This window comes from Populus alba, chromosome 11 (assembly GCF_005239225.2).
Source record: "Populus alba chromosome 11, ASM523922v2, whole genome shotgun sequence".
In the NCBI taxonomy this organism is placed as follows: domain Eukaryota; kingdom Viridiplantae; phylum Streptophyta; class Magnoliopsida; order Malpighiales; family Salicaceae; genus Populus; species Populus alba.
The window spans coordinates 23,322,570-23,336,149 of NC_133294.1; the positions used below are offsets into that span (position 1 = coordinate 23,322,570).

The following is a 13,580-nucleotide window of genomic DNA, read 5'->3' on the forward strand; positions in this document are numbered from 1 at the left end:
ATTAACTCTGAATTTCTTATATATTCACCTTAATATGCTGTCCGAGTTATTTATAGCTAGTTTTAGTCCTTATAGTTTAACAAAACTAATTAATTGATCCTTTTGGCTTCAAAAACTCTATTTTCAATATTTTATGTTATATAAAAAGAATCGGATGTTAGCTTGGCAAGAATTCAACGTCGCATGTATTGTCACTAGTTATTTGACCACAAGTGATAATCTGTTTAAAAAATAAATTGAAATGCAGGTTATTTTAATATATTTTTATATAAAAAATTTTTAAATAGAAATTTAAAAGTTTATACAAACATTTAATTAAAGAAATTAATAATTATCTATATAAATAAAAAAAATCTTTAGCAATAAATAAATAAATAAATTGAAAGATAGATGTAGATTAAAAATTTGATCCCACAAAATAAGATTTTTTTCTAGTTGTATCTACTGAATTTATTTATTAAATTAATAAAAGATAATAGATATAGAAACACAGATGAAACTGATTAAATAAAATAAAATAAAATAAATATTATACAAGACAAAATATATTAGAAATATTATTTCAAATATATTTTTTAAAAAACAAATAAGGTTCGTATGTATAAAACAATTCTTCAAAAATTAAATACAAACTAAACAAATTTTTTTTAAAAAAAAAAAAACCTCAATTAAAAAAAGGCTTGCAAAACTTATAGTCTAGATCATAAGATCAACATAAACTAATAAAAAATAATTTGAAGATAACCACAAACCAATCTTTAAAAAAAAAAATAATGTAGAATGTTAAAATCATAAAAAAAAAATGAGCAAAAAAAAGAATAAATCGCATTAACTCTTAAACTCATGACCGTGTCATTACATTAGAAGCACCACAAATGAAAAAAACCATAAAATCAAATCCTTAACAAATCAAACATCAAAGAATAAAATCGGGAAAACAATAAACCACACAAAAGGATTTAAAATAAAAAATTATACTTAAAAGAATGAAAGTAAAAATCAAAATAAAAATAAATCATAGGGCATAAAAAATATTTAATTGGAGGGTTAAATTTAAAAGAAAAAAAAAATCATAAGAATGAAGGCTAAATTAAAAAAATAAAATAAAACAACATAAACTTTGATTGAATGATGAAATTAAAAATCAACAAGACATTAACAAAGGAGACAAGGACAAAAAATCATAAATCTAAAGTGACAAATTGTAATTTCAATGATTAAATTGAAAATGTAAGTTTTTATAAAAGAACCAATGACAAAAATATAAAATATAAAATATAAGGATTAAAATTGAAATACCAAAAAAAGAGAAGACAAACAAGCACTTTCTTTATAAAAGGAAGAAAAAAAAGGAGGAAGGAAACGACCTTCGACGACAAACCGCTCATCATCCATCACCACACGTCACACGAGCAAGAAGAGGACATAGTGGCACTTTCAGCGACACAGTAAAAAGGCAAGTTTGCCCATCGAAGTGGTGTTACACATGCTACTAAAGGACGCAAACATCACCTTATGCTAACAACTTTTTCATATTTAAAATTAATTATCCAACGTAAAAATCCCAAAATACCTCCATGCCTTTAGAAATTAAGAAAAAAACCATGTGAAAGGATAAAAATGCATGTTGGACGCACGCCTTACTTTTTGTTTTGTTTTTATAGGGTAAATAAATATTTTTACTATAATATAATAAGCGAAAAGATAAGCATACTCTTGATCAACATTTCTATTTTTTTTTTTTTTTACTTTGGAGGTAAGTAAGTAATTTTACTATTTAATTTTTTGAAAAGATGAATGTACCCTTTAATGATCTTTTAATAATTAATGAGCCATTAGAAAGACTAAATTGCCCTCAATATCAAGGTTTCCTTTTAAAACTGAAGGGCAAAATGTAATTTTACTATAGCAATTACTAATAATTTATATTTAGTGTTATAATAAAAAAACTCATGGCATATATATTTTGCTCAACATATTCATATTCATCCCCTCTACACATACCTACGTGTGCACACACACATATATAGTAATGAACGATGAAATTCTCAACATAAATTATTAAGAATGAATTCTCAAGAAATATTAAGATGATTTTCTCAACATAAATTAAGAAGTAAATTAGTCATTTGTTTTTTTACAATATTAACATATATCAAAAGAGTTTGGTTTCTCATTGTAGTAATGAACAATGAAAAGCCAAACTTTTTTTTCACCTCGATCCTCATATTTTTAGGCATTTTTTAAGTTTTAAATTTATTTTTTTATTTTAATTTTATCATTCAATATTAAGTGTACCAGGTATAAAACTTTATAAAATTGTTTTGATTTGCTTTATATGAAGTTATCCATGTTTCACAAGCCAGGTTACGAGTTTTATTGGCTAGCCATATTGACTAAAATCATTTTTTTTTTAACTTTATTATTCAACATTGGGTTGATTGGAAATTAGATTTTATAATCTTTCTTGAATAACTTTTTATAGAGTTATCCCAGTCTTCTAACTTGGGTTTGATAAGTTAACCCTAAGTGACTCAGATTATTATTATTTTTTTTTAATTCAATCATTCAAAAAATTGGTTGATTGGACATTAAGATATATATATATATATATATATATATATATATATATATATATATATATATATATATATATATATATATATATATATTTTCTTTCTATATACTTGTCACAGTCTTACAATTGACTTAGGGTTTTTTTTTTCTTTTTTAGTTTATTCCTTTTCAATTTTATCATTAAATATTGAGTTAATTGGAAATTAGATTTTATAATTTGCTTAAGTTTGAATTCTATGAGCTTATCCATGTCTCATGATTTGGGTTATGAGTTTGGCCAGTTGACTCAAGTGGATTTTTTTCTTGATTAATTGTTTTTTTTAGTTTCACTATTCAACATTGAGTTGATTAGGATTTGAGTTTCATAATTTTTTTTGATGTACTTTTTATATGATTATCTTGGTTTTATAGCTCATGTTTTATAGGTTAACCCGAGTTGACTCAACTTGTTTTTTAACTTTTTTTTTTCATCCTTCAATATTGATTTGATTGAGAATTGGGTTTAATATTATTTTTTTTATTTGCTTTCTATAAGGTTATTATAGTCTCATGACCTAGGTAGCAGATGTGACAGGTTAACCCGAGTTAACTTGACTTGTTTTTTAAATCTTTTTTTTTGTTATTCAATATTGATTTGATTGAGAATTAGGTTTAATTTTTTTTTTATTTGCTTAGGGTTATCATGGTCTCATGACTCGGATAACGAATGTGATAAGTTAACTCGAGTCGATCCAAGTTAATTTAATATGTTGTCATTTTAATACTTTAAAAAAGATATTGTTTTGATTTTTTTCAAGTAAAATGGCATTTTTATTGATTGTTCGGAATGTCTTTAAATTTGTCAAGTTGATCAGAGCATGTAAGATCAATAGTCATATAATATTTTTTTGGCTAAAAACACACTAACAATGCCTAAATATTTTTTTTATGTTAACAAATTTGATTCGACTCACGATGTAACGCGAATGATGATCTAGTTGGAACTAAATTAACTATGACATTTGTCATCTATGGAAAGTTCCAATGATAGTTAGGTAATGTTAAATATTGTGGTAATAATTATTTTTTAAAATACTTTTAACTTAGAAATGCATCAAAATAATATATATTTTTATTTTTTTATCTTTTAAAATTTATTTTTTAATATTGACATATCAAAATGATTAAAAAACAAAAAAAATTAATTTTAAAAAAATTCAAATTTTTTTAAAATTAGAGAGTGACCACAAACACACAAAACCCTTGCAAGACTATTATACCATATAAGATACCATATAAGATGATACCATATTTTATTAATCATGTGGTGTATCTCATACACCACATATTATAAAAGAAATATAAGAAATGATTCAAGAATTTATGTAAAATAAATTATCCATTATAAACACCAAGGATAATAATTAATGATCAAAATGATAAATGGAGATTTGGTTTTTTAAAAGAAAATATAATTTCAAACTAAAATATGAGTTTGATATTGTGTAGTGTGAATTTAAAAATATATTAAAATGATTTTTTTAGATATTTTTAATTTTTAATTTTAATATATTTAATTATTTTTAAATAAAATATATTTTTAAAATACATAAATAAACAAAAACTACCCTAATAACTCATACTTTATGAATATATTATTTGTTTAAATTTGTGAGTTACTTCTCTCTCTTTTTTTTGGATAGAAAATTGTGGTTCGTGTTGTCGCTGTTGTAACATTGCGGAACACAACTAGTATGCCTAAAAGTGTGTGCAGCAGCAAAAATGCACATCACCAAAATTAAAGATTGGATGAGATAGATAGATCATAGATGACTACCATTATTATTTTTGTTGGCAGGATTTACACACACACAGACAATGAGAGGGAGGGAGGGGGAAATTGCTTATATTTATTTATGATAGAAATCATCGGGTAGTGCGTGATGTGGGCGCGCGCGCGTGTATATATATATATATATATATATATATATATATATATATATATATATATATATAAATAAAAATAGGAGGTGGTGGTCTCGTCTCACCTCTTCTCTTCTCAAATCGTCGTCCTTATTATCTGGGTTTGGGATTTACTTGATTGCATTTCCCAAAACACCCTCCTCATCTTTTCTCAACAACCAATCCATCCGTCCGTCCATAAATCCTCCTCTTCCTTCCTTCGTTCCTTCCATTACCCTGCTCTATCTTCATCAAATTCATTCTAATTCAATTTTATTTATCAGAATTTTTTCTTCAAAATCACAATAAAAGAAGAAGAAGATGGCGATGCGGGAGCTTGTAACGGGAGGAGCGGCTTGTGCGGTTCCAGGTTCTTCTTCTTCATCTAATCCTTTCGGTGCTCTCGCCAACGCTCTTATCGGTTCTTCTTCTAAGACGCAGGTTGTTCTTTTTTTTTTTTTTTTTCAATTCCTTTTTCTCCTATCAATTCATCTTCCTCTAGGCTAGACTCTGCCACTACTTCTGTCTTTTTTTTCCTATTTTTTTCTTCTAAATTTTCTTTTTTTAGGTGCTTGTTGAATGGATTAGTTGCAAGCTAATAGTCCTCATTTTTGGTGATTTGACTTTTTTTGTTCTTGAAAAATAAAATAAAATAGGAAAGGCTAAAGGAAATCCCAACCTCAACAACCACAGGTACAGAGCCTCCTTTCTACCAGGATGCCACAGCTGAGGACCGTTTGAGAGCACTTCCAGGAGCCGACTTTGATCACTCCTTTTCTCATCATCCCACTCCTCAGGTCTCTTCTTCCTTTTCCTTCTTCTCCTTTCTTTAAAAATAATAATAATAATAAAATTGTCTAACTTTGTCTTCTATTATTATGTTGGTTTAGAGTTCAGAGTTTCTTCGTGGCTTTCGCTCTGCTGATCAGAATGGATTTGCTGATGCCTGGGAAGATATTCATCGCTCTGGTCCTCCTCCTCCCCCTGCTCTATTGGATCACCGCTTACCTCCTTCTCAATTCCAACCAACTCTCGAAGGTAACTTACCTATCTTTACTCATAGTTAATTGCCTAGTTTGAAGCCTGTGATGATTCATAATAATCTAGATGATGATCTGCAAGTGGCCAACAATAATAGATAATCAAAACAGTAAAGGCAAATTTTAATTTTCATTAAACAGTTCTTCCAGGACTGTTCAAGTAGGGCAGATTGCGAGTAATGCCAAGTAAATGGGTAAGGACTGAGTAGTGGAACTTTCAAAACCCATTTATCTATTGCAAGTTTTGCATATCAGTATACATATTACACCAGGAAAGCCCTCAAAATGGATGTCATTGCGATCAAGGAATGGAACTAAAATGTATGCTCTCATCATTTAATTTACATGAATTATCATGAATTAAAGTTAGAATCTAAAGGATACGTCTCTCACTAGGATGCCACAGCTGTCCTCCTTTGTGTGCATTTGTGAACTAAAGTTAGAATATAAAGGATACTTCTTTCACTAGGATGCCACAGCTGTCCTCCTTTGTGTGCATTTAGATAGAATAGGGTCTGCGATACCATGCTTGATGTGACTTCACTTGGAGAATATAAGGGTAACAAAAGATGAACCATTTCAACATTGAATAAAATCTTCTAGAACTTTTATTCATGTTTAACTTGTTTCAGTGTTTTCACAATTTTTTTTGTGTCTAGTACCAAGCAAACACCACAGGAGCTATTTATTTACCAACTATGAAAAATCTCACATGAGCATGGCTTTTTGGTGTATGTTTTCTACTTTTCATATGCAGGACCACCCCAAAGAGTGTTGTCAAACTTTTTGCACTCCTTTGTGGGCAGTAGCCATGGTGGAATTCCATTTCGTCCTGCTCCACTACCAGCATTGGGATTGTCTGAAGGTGACAAACAATGCATACGTGATCGTAGCAGCATAATGGCCCGGCATTTTTTTGCTGATAAGAGTGAAGATTTTATCAATGCACAGGTCCGCTGCCTTTTCTTTGTCCACGGAAAGCTAATGCAATTACTAGCTTTACTTCCAATTGTCAATTTGCTCTAACATCAATCCTGATTGCATTAGCAAAACTGCAATTGTACTCTTGACTATGTTGTTTCTGTAGGTGAATGCACTTCTGTCTTCATTAGATATTGATGGTGATGTGCGGGCTAAGGGACCTTTAGCTGGCAGATTCCGAGAGCTAGAGGATTACTGGAATGAGTCTCAAGGTGCTTTGAGACCTGGTCCTCCTCAATCTGATGGATGGGTTGCAGAATTTAGCCAACACAGAATAGACCATGGTAATCCTAATGCTTGGGCTCACTCGTTTGAACAGCAGCATGGTGCTAATAGTTGGGCCTCTGAGTTTGAGCAGGTAATAAGGGATTAAACATATCAATTTAGTCACTGCATGACAAAATTCAAGAACCCTCTCAATCCTAGATCCATCAATCAATGGTACAATTAAGTTACAAATCCATAAAAATGTGTTAAAAATATTGGGCTATTTTACTCACCAGTGAATTTAACCTTGTTTCCATTTTATGTTTCCAGCAACTAGTGTCATTCACCTATTATTTTCGTGTTTTTTTTTTAATTGTAATTTTATGACTCATTAAACTCTTTTTTTCTTTTGCTTGTTTATTTATTTTTTCTGAAAAAAAAAACTATGCAATAAAACATTTTTGTTGGTTACTCTGTTCTTCATTTTGCCTTAATTATTGATTCTTTGGAGAGTTCTGATCTTCATGATTATATTGTTATGCGGTATTTTATCCCTTCCCCTTTGCCAATCATGATGTTTGTAGTCATGGACTTCTTAACTGCACAATTGATTAGTTATTGCCTTTATTCTTTTGTTATAATTTCTGTATCAGTGTACAAATCAGTGGAAATTGCTCTGGCTTGCAATTTATTTATCTTGTTTTTATTGGTTTTAGGAACAACGATTGGTCTCAGCAGCAGATCAAATGGGAGGTGCAAATATCTCAAACTTAGCTGCAATGGAGCAGACTCGTATGCTTGCGCACACACTAGCTCAAAACAACGACCCCAAATTTCAGGTTCATATGCTTTACTTTAACTTAAGTTTTTCCTCATGGCTTGCAAGTTCTTTCTTGGTCCCAAAATCTCCTAGTTTTTGCATTGATAGTATAAATTATGAGCTAGCCGCTAAGTGGGGATACAAACACTTGGATTAAGGGCCCTAATGCTTTGAACAAGGCTGAGGATTGATAAAATGATGACCATACCTAATTTTTTCACAAAATTGGCCAAAATATACTAAACATATCGATAGTGATGTGACTTGACGAAATACTTAAATATGCTAGCATTGCATGATAAAGACTTAATTTGTTATTTATTTGTGCTTTCATTTTTTTTTTATATTGCACTGTTACTTATGCTGAAATGGTAGTCATGTGTGATGAGCCGTGCAGAATTCTAAGTTTCTTCAATTTGTCTCAAAGATGAGTCGTGGAGAACTTATTATTGATGATAATCAAGTCAAGCCAGCTGCACTGTCTTCATCAGGAGATTGGGCAACAGAATATCAGCAACAATATACTGCAGGTCCTTCCTGGGTTGATGAATATGCAGGCAATCAGGCAAGTGTTTACTTTTGCAAGCATGATCAAGGATTTTTTTTCCTGTTTTTTTCACTCATTGCTGCCCTCTCTCTTGATCTCTCAAACAAAAAGTAAAATAATACTTCTGTGGACAATAAATTCGAGGCAAACCTTTCAATTTGATTCAACTTTAATCTCATGTTTAGGGTTTCTATTTCATTTTGAATATAGATTGACCACTGTGCTTAACATGCATCAATATTTAAAGGGAAGAGAACTTGTGACAAACAAAGCCATAGGAATCTACAACTTTGAGGCAATGGAAGCCTTTTTTGATTTTGTGTCCTTTTTGGCTTTATAGGGAAGAATTGTGAAAAGGAATTTGTGGAATGAAACTCAAATAGAGTACTTATTGATGTGAATGTACCATTAGTTTGCCTCGATTCTTTCACTTTCGAGTGGCTCAAATTTCTGTAATTGATAGATACAGTTTTATATGCCCTGATCTCCTTTTCTTTTCATTTATTTTTTCTTCTTGCAGCTTTCTTAAACAAGCCACCGGTTATGTATTTCTATATCAGTTTGCCTCTATCTAATAAAATTCTCCCATCTAATTTGAGTGTTTTTCAGCTTTCTCATGGACCTGATCAATGGGCGAAAGAGTTTGCAGCTGAAAGAGAGCAAAGTGGACCTGTTGATGAACAGTGGGTAAATGAATTCTCAAAGTTGCATGTTAATGACTGGGCAGATGAATTTGGACGGCAGGTTGGAGAAGGGGCTTTTGGAGAGAGTTCAGCTGATAATTGGGCAGATGCGTATGATGAGTGAGTATAATAGACATTGTTGAAAGGTTTATTTCTTACATGGGTAAATTAAATATTACTGAACGGGTTATGTCTATTAACTGGATTATCAGATTGAATTTTTGTGTGCTTACTCATGACCCAATTCTAAAATGGAAGTGATATTTAATCTAGTGTGTAGTGGTGTTTGGCTCTCTTTTATGCATTGAGAAGCTGCGTAGGATTTTGCATCCCAATTTTTAGAGTTGAAACTGATCATGTTTTGTTACCTTTCTTATACCAATTCTGTCATGTTTTGACTTTAACATTGAACGGTGTTTTTTATATTTTATTTTTTAAATATCATTGTTGGTTGTCAAGGTCTACATAATGTTAGTACTTCTTATGCCCCATTATCTTTTTCCCTTTTTGCAATTTTTAGGTGTCCCATCTTATTTGGCCATTTTGAAAGTAAGTTTTATAAATGTCAAATTTCCTATGGTGTGCTTTATTGCCTTTTAATTTACAACACTAAGAATGCAAGAGTAGTTAGGGAACTTATGGAGCAAAAGGAATAACATGCTAAATTCAAAATCAGTTAATGATTGTTGGTGTTTCCTTAATTGGCAAAAGGGCCAATATTAATGGGATGGAGGGAGTAATTCCCCCCCCAGATGAGATGCAAGTAAGCTCCATTTCTTTCTTGGAAGTTTTGATTTGGTCTTACACTTTCTTGGTGATTTGTTTTAGTTATAATTATTAAAATTAAACAGTAACAGTTATTAGCAAAAATTGTATATGGTTAAATCAAGGTTCAAATTCTCATCTCTGCATCGTATATTTTTTTCCTTTGTATTCTTGTAACCATGTCATTTTCAATATTAGCATAACCTGCAGATGCTCACGCTGGATGTAACTGGTCCACTTCCCTGCCTATCTATTTCTGGTGGCATCGATTCTTTTTGTGATCATATAAATGCTTTTGAAAAATTCAGTCATAATAAAATCTGATATAGGCACATTTGTTACAATTCTCATTATGCATTATTCTATTGACAAGTTTTTCAGTTTTTCCTTGCTCATTATTAAGAATACCGTTGTCTAGAGTAGTTCAAATGATCCTGTCTATCTTTTTGCTGTCAACTGCTTGAGTGAATTACTTTCTTTTCATGTATAATAACTTGTAATATCTTACAGGTACCTAAACGAGCAAGTAGTTGCCAAGCAGAAGTCAGATGCTTCAAGGGGCGTTTATGTGTTTTCAGACATGAATCCTTATGTTGGTCATCCGAACCCTTTGAAAGAAGGCCAGGAACTATTCCGCAAGGGGCTTTTGAGTGAAGCAGTGCTTGCTTTAGAGGCTGAAGTTTTGAAAAACCCAGATAATGCTGAAGGTTGGAGGCTGCTTGGAATAGCACATGCAGAGAATGATGATGATCAACAGGTTGGGATATTTTCTGTGTTACAATTGGTAGATTAGAATAAGTTTCTAGAGGTCTTATTTATAGTTGATTTCTCATTCTCTTCAAGAACTTGGTGAAACAGTTTCTACTAGATCTGCTTGTTTATAGTTGAATGAGACCTACAATATACTTGGTTCAGTAGTCATGTAAGATTTTGTGCTGAGGAAATGATTTTGTTTGAACTGTTTATATTTCTGAGAATTCTTGTTTTGATCTAATTAAAATTTTATGCTGCAGGAACTGGAAAATAAAAGTATGACTAGTGATGAATCTGTATGTTATTTTGTTTGGATGTGTTAGGTGCCTTATTTATAGCTTGTAATCAGGTCTCGAATTGAATAATTTGTAGATCAAATTGATTTTAATTGGATTTTTATGGTGGGTTTAAAAACCTTTGCTAATCATTCATGGAGTCCTGTTAGCTGTGATTTCAACGTAGAATAGTGCATATGAATCTGATTAAATATCAATACAGGCTATTGCAGCCATGATGCGTGCTCATGAGGCTGGTCCTACAAATCTTGAAGTTCTTCTTGCTCTAGGCGTGAGCCATACAAATGGTTGGTCATTGCTCCTACTTATATTTACAACTTATAGTTTAACTTAAATTTGTTTGACATTCTTAGGTATGCTTTATAAAGAATGTATCATAATAGAACCCCACCCCCGATCAAATTCTTTTTTTTCCATTACGATTTCTATCAAAACTCTGGAAATAGAGATTCTTTATGAATTTAATTGTTTTTGAAGTACTGAATTTAGGTGGGTCAATAACTTGCCTTCAACATTTCAGAGTTGGAGCAGGCAGCTGCATTGAAATATTTATATGGATGGCTACGACATCATCCAAAGTACAGAACACTTGCCAATCCAGAGCTTTCTGATTCTTTGTATTATGCAGATGTAAGTGTTGCAGAAATACCTTTGTTTCTTTAATAAGAAGGGTGGATTTTTTTTTACGCACATTAATTGCTTTTATCTTTTGTTTCAATTCTTTCATTTCCTTTTCCTTTTCTATTTGAATTTTTTGCTGACTTTTGGAGTGATCATCAAAATTCTCACTCCACAACATGCAGGTTGCTAGATTATTCAATGAAGCTGCTGAGATGTCACCCGAGGATGCTGACGTGCACATAGTACTGGGTGTCCTGTACAATTTGTCACGGGAATATGACAAAGCCATTTCTTCTTTCCAGAGAGCTTTGAAACTCAAGCCTCAGGATTACTCTCTTTGGAACAAGCTTGGTGCAACACAAGCCAACAGTGTTCAGAGTGCTGATGCGATATTGGCTTATCAGCAGGTATATCTCTATACAACTAAAATCAATTGTTTGTTTAATTCGGTCATTTTTCCATATCTCACAGAACATAAGCACTTTCCTGAAGAAATTATAATGCTATTCCAACATATCATACTATACTTTTGATTCCATGGCCTGATAGGTATTTTAGGTTTTCCATGTTAAGCTTGTGCTGTGAAATTAGCGTGCATTTTAGGGAGGTTCAAGTGTCTTTCAAAGGATCAAGTTTTTTTTTTTTTTTTCCTTTGTTAAGCTGGTTTCCTAGTATTTTGTATAGCTCCCCCCCCCCCCCCCCCCCAAATAAAGCCTATGTCCTGTAAATTTCTGGTTGCACAGCATTCTATGCTGTTTTCCCACACTTTCTTGTTTCATGTTTGTGGCTTTTCACATCTTCATCTTTGTAGATTAACAAGCATGACAATAATTGCATTTTTTTTTATCAGCTATGGTGATTTTGCATTTTGTCGGCATCATGTTTTCCAAAATTTCTTTCAGTTGTCAACTCCTTTGTGTTGTTTCCTGATTAAATTTATTTGTTGATTGTTCATCTCTCCTCTCCTCCAGGCACTTGATCTGAAGCCTAACTATGTTCGAGCATGGGCAAACATGGGAATCAGTTATGCCAACCAGGTGTTTACCTCTGCTTCATTGTTCACGACTCCATTATTAGTGCCATCTTTGGCATTTGTTAGACAGTAGTTTCCCTTTGCTTAGTTGCTTTTATAGCTTTCATGAGATAAGTAAACGTTGCAACCTCATTTCGTATTTTTTATTTATGTATTTAGAGATTTACAAGTCCTGCTTAGAAGCTATATTTATCCTTCATAGTCAGAATTATTTCACCATGAAAAAAAAAAAAAAAGAACCTGTGTAGTTGGAATGCCCGAGCTTAGTAATTTGTAGATTTTTACAAGAAGTGAACTACCACTATCAGACATGTGAGATATTTTTTTGCCTCTAGGGTATGCATGAGGATTCCATCCGTTACTATGTTCGGGCACTTGCTATGAATCCCAAGGCAGATAATGCTTGGCAATATTTGAGAATTTCTTTAAGGTATGACGGAGAAAGTAAGGTTTTTCTTAATAGTTCTGAAATTCAATGCATTCATATATCTTATCCTTGTTTTTACCTTGCAGCTGTGCTTCTAGGAATGACATGTTTGAAGCTTGTGATTCTCGAAATATTGATGTTCTACAGAAGGAGTTCCCACTATAATATGTTTATTTGTGTCAGCATTTAATGAATAATAGGGTCAATGAAGCTCTGATGGGATTCCAAAGCCTCCCGTTTGTGCCATTGAAAGGCTACGAGCGCTCATGGGAGGATGCTTGGTGCTTGAAACTCATGTATGGATTATTGGAGCTGTTGCTGAAGATTACTCTGTTTAGGAAGTTGGAAAATCATAAATGGATTCTTGGAGCTAACTCAAACAAGTACTTGTGTAAACTTGAAACCCAGTACCTGGTTATAACTCATGATTCTTAAGCACTGGGATAATTAAAACCAGGAACGAAAATAAATACAATGCAAGTGCATGATCTCAATCAAGGTAAAGAAGAAAAGAAGAAAAGGAAGTTTCCCAAGCCATTGCTGTTAGGGACGGAATTTTATGAAAGCAACAATTCTTTTTCCCCAAATGCGGACATGTTCTTTTGAAGCTGTTGTGGAAATTTTACTTAATTATTTCCCTCTCAATATTTCCTATTTTTTTCACGGTTCAGAGCCATGAAAACGTGCGCACTAATGCTTATAACTTGGTTACACATTCAAAAATTGTAAAAGAAGGAAAGAAAGCGAAGTGTGGTTAAATAATCAGGTAGGCAAGGGTGTGTGATTAGCAGTGGTCTGAATCGTACAAGCCAGCTCGTGACCGGTCTTCCTTGAAGCTTGTTGCTTAATTAATTAACGAATCCATAGGTTGAAGGATTCATATAGTTGA

General features: G+C 32.1%; 1 protein-coding gene across 1 annotated transcript; it reads left to right on the plus strand.

Moving 5' to 3' along the window:
* The first annotated feature begins 4,598 nt into the window (after positions 1 to 4,598).
* On the plus strand, positions 4,599 to 13,298 carry LOC118029416 (peroxisome biogenesis protein 5). Its single transcript, XM_035033291.2, has 15 exons — positions 4,599 to 4,959; positions 5,175 to 5,315; positions 5,409 to 5,556; positions 6,316 to 6,509; positions 6,646 to 6,897; positions 7,463 to 7,585; positions 7,964 to 8,131; positions 8,723 to 8,916; positions 10,072 to 10,318; positions 10,813 to 10,897; positions 11,131 to 11,240; positions 11,414 to 11,638; positions 12,203 to 12,268; positions 12,600 to 12,694; positions 12,778 to 13,298. Exons 1-15 carry the CDS (start codon positions 4,840 to 4,842, stop codon positions 12,854 to 12,856), a joined length of 2,247 nt encoding a protein of 748 aa, XP_034889182.1. The 5' UTR covers positions 4,599 to 4,839; the 3' UTR covers positions 12,857 to 13,298.
* The last annotated feature ends 282 nt before the right edge of the window (positions 13,299 to 13,580 follow it).

Coding starts and splice junctions, on each gene's coding strand:
- LOC118029416 (XM_035033291.2), top strand. CDS start 4,840: ATGGCGATGCGGGAGCTTGTAACGGGAGGAGCGGCTTGTGCGGTTCCA. Junction 5,316..5,408: donor CTCATCATCCCACTCCTCAG/GTCTCTTCTTCC, acceptor ATGTTGGTTTAG/AGTTCAGAGTTTCTTCGTGG. Junction 5,557..6,315: donor ATTCCAACCAACTCTCGAAG/GTAACTTACCTA, acceptor TTTCATATGCAG/GACCACCCCAAAGAGTGTTG.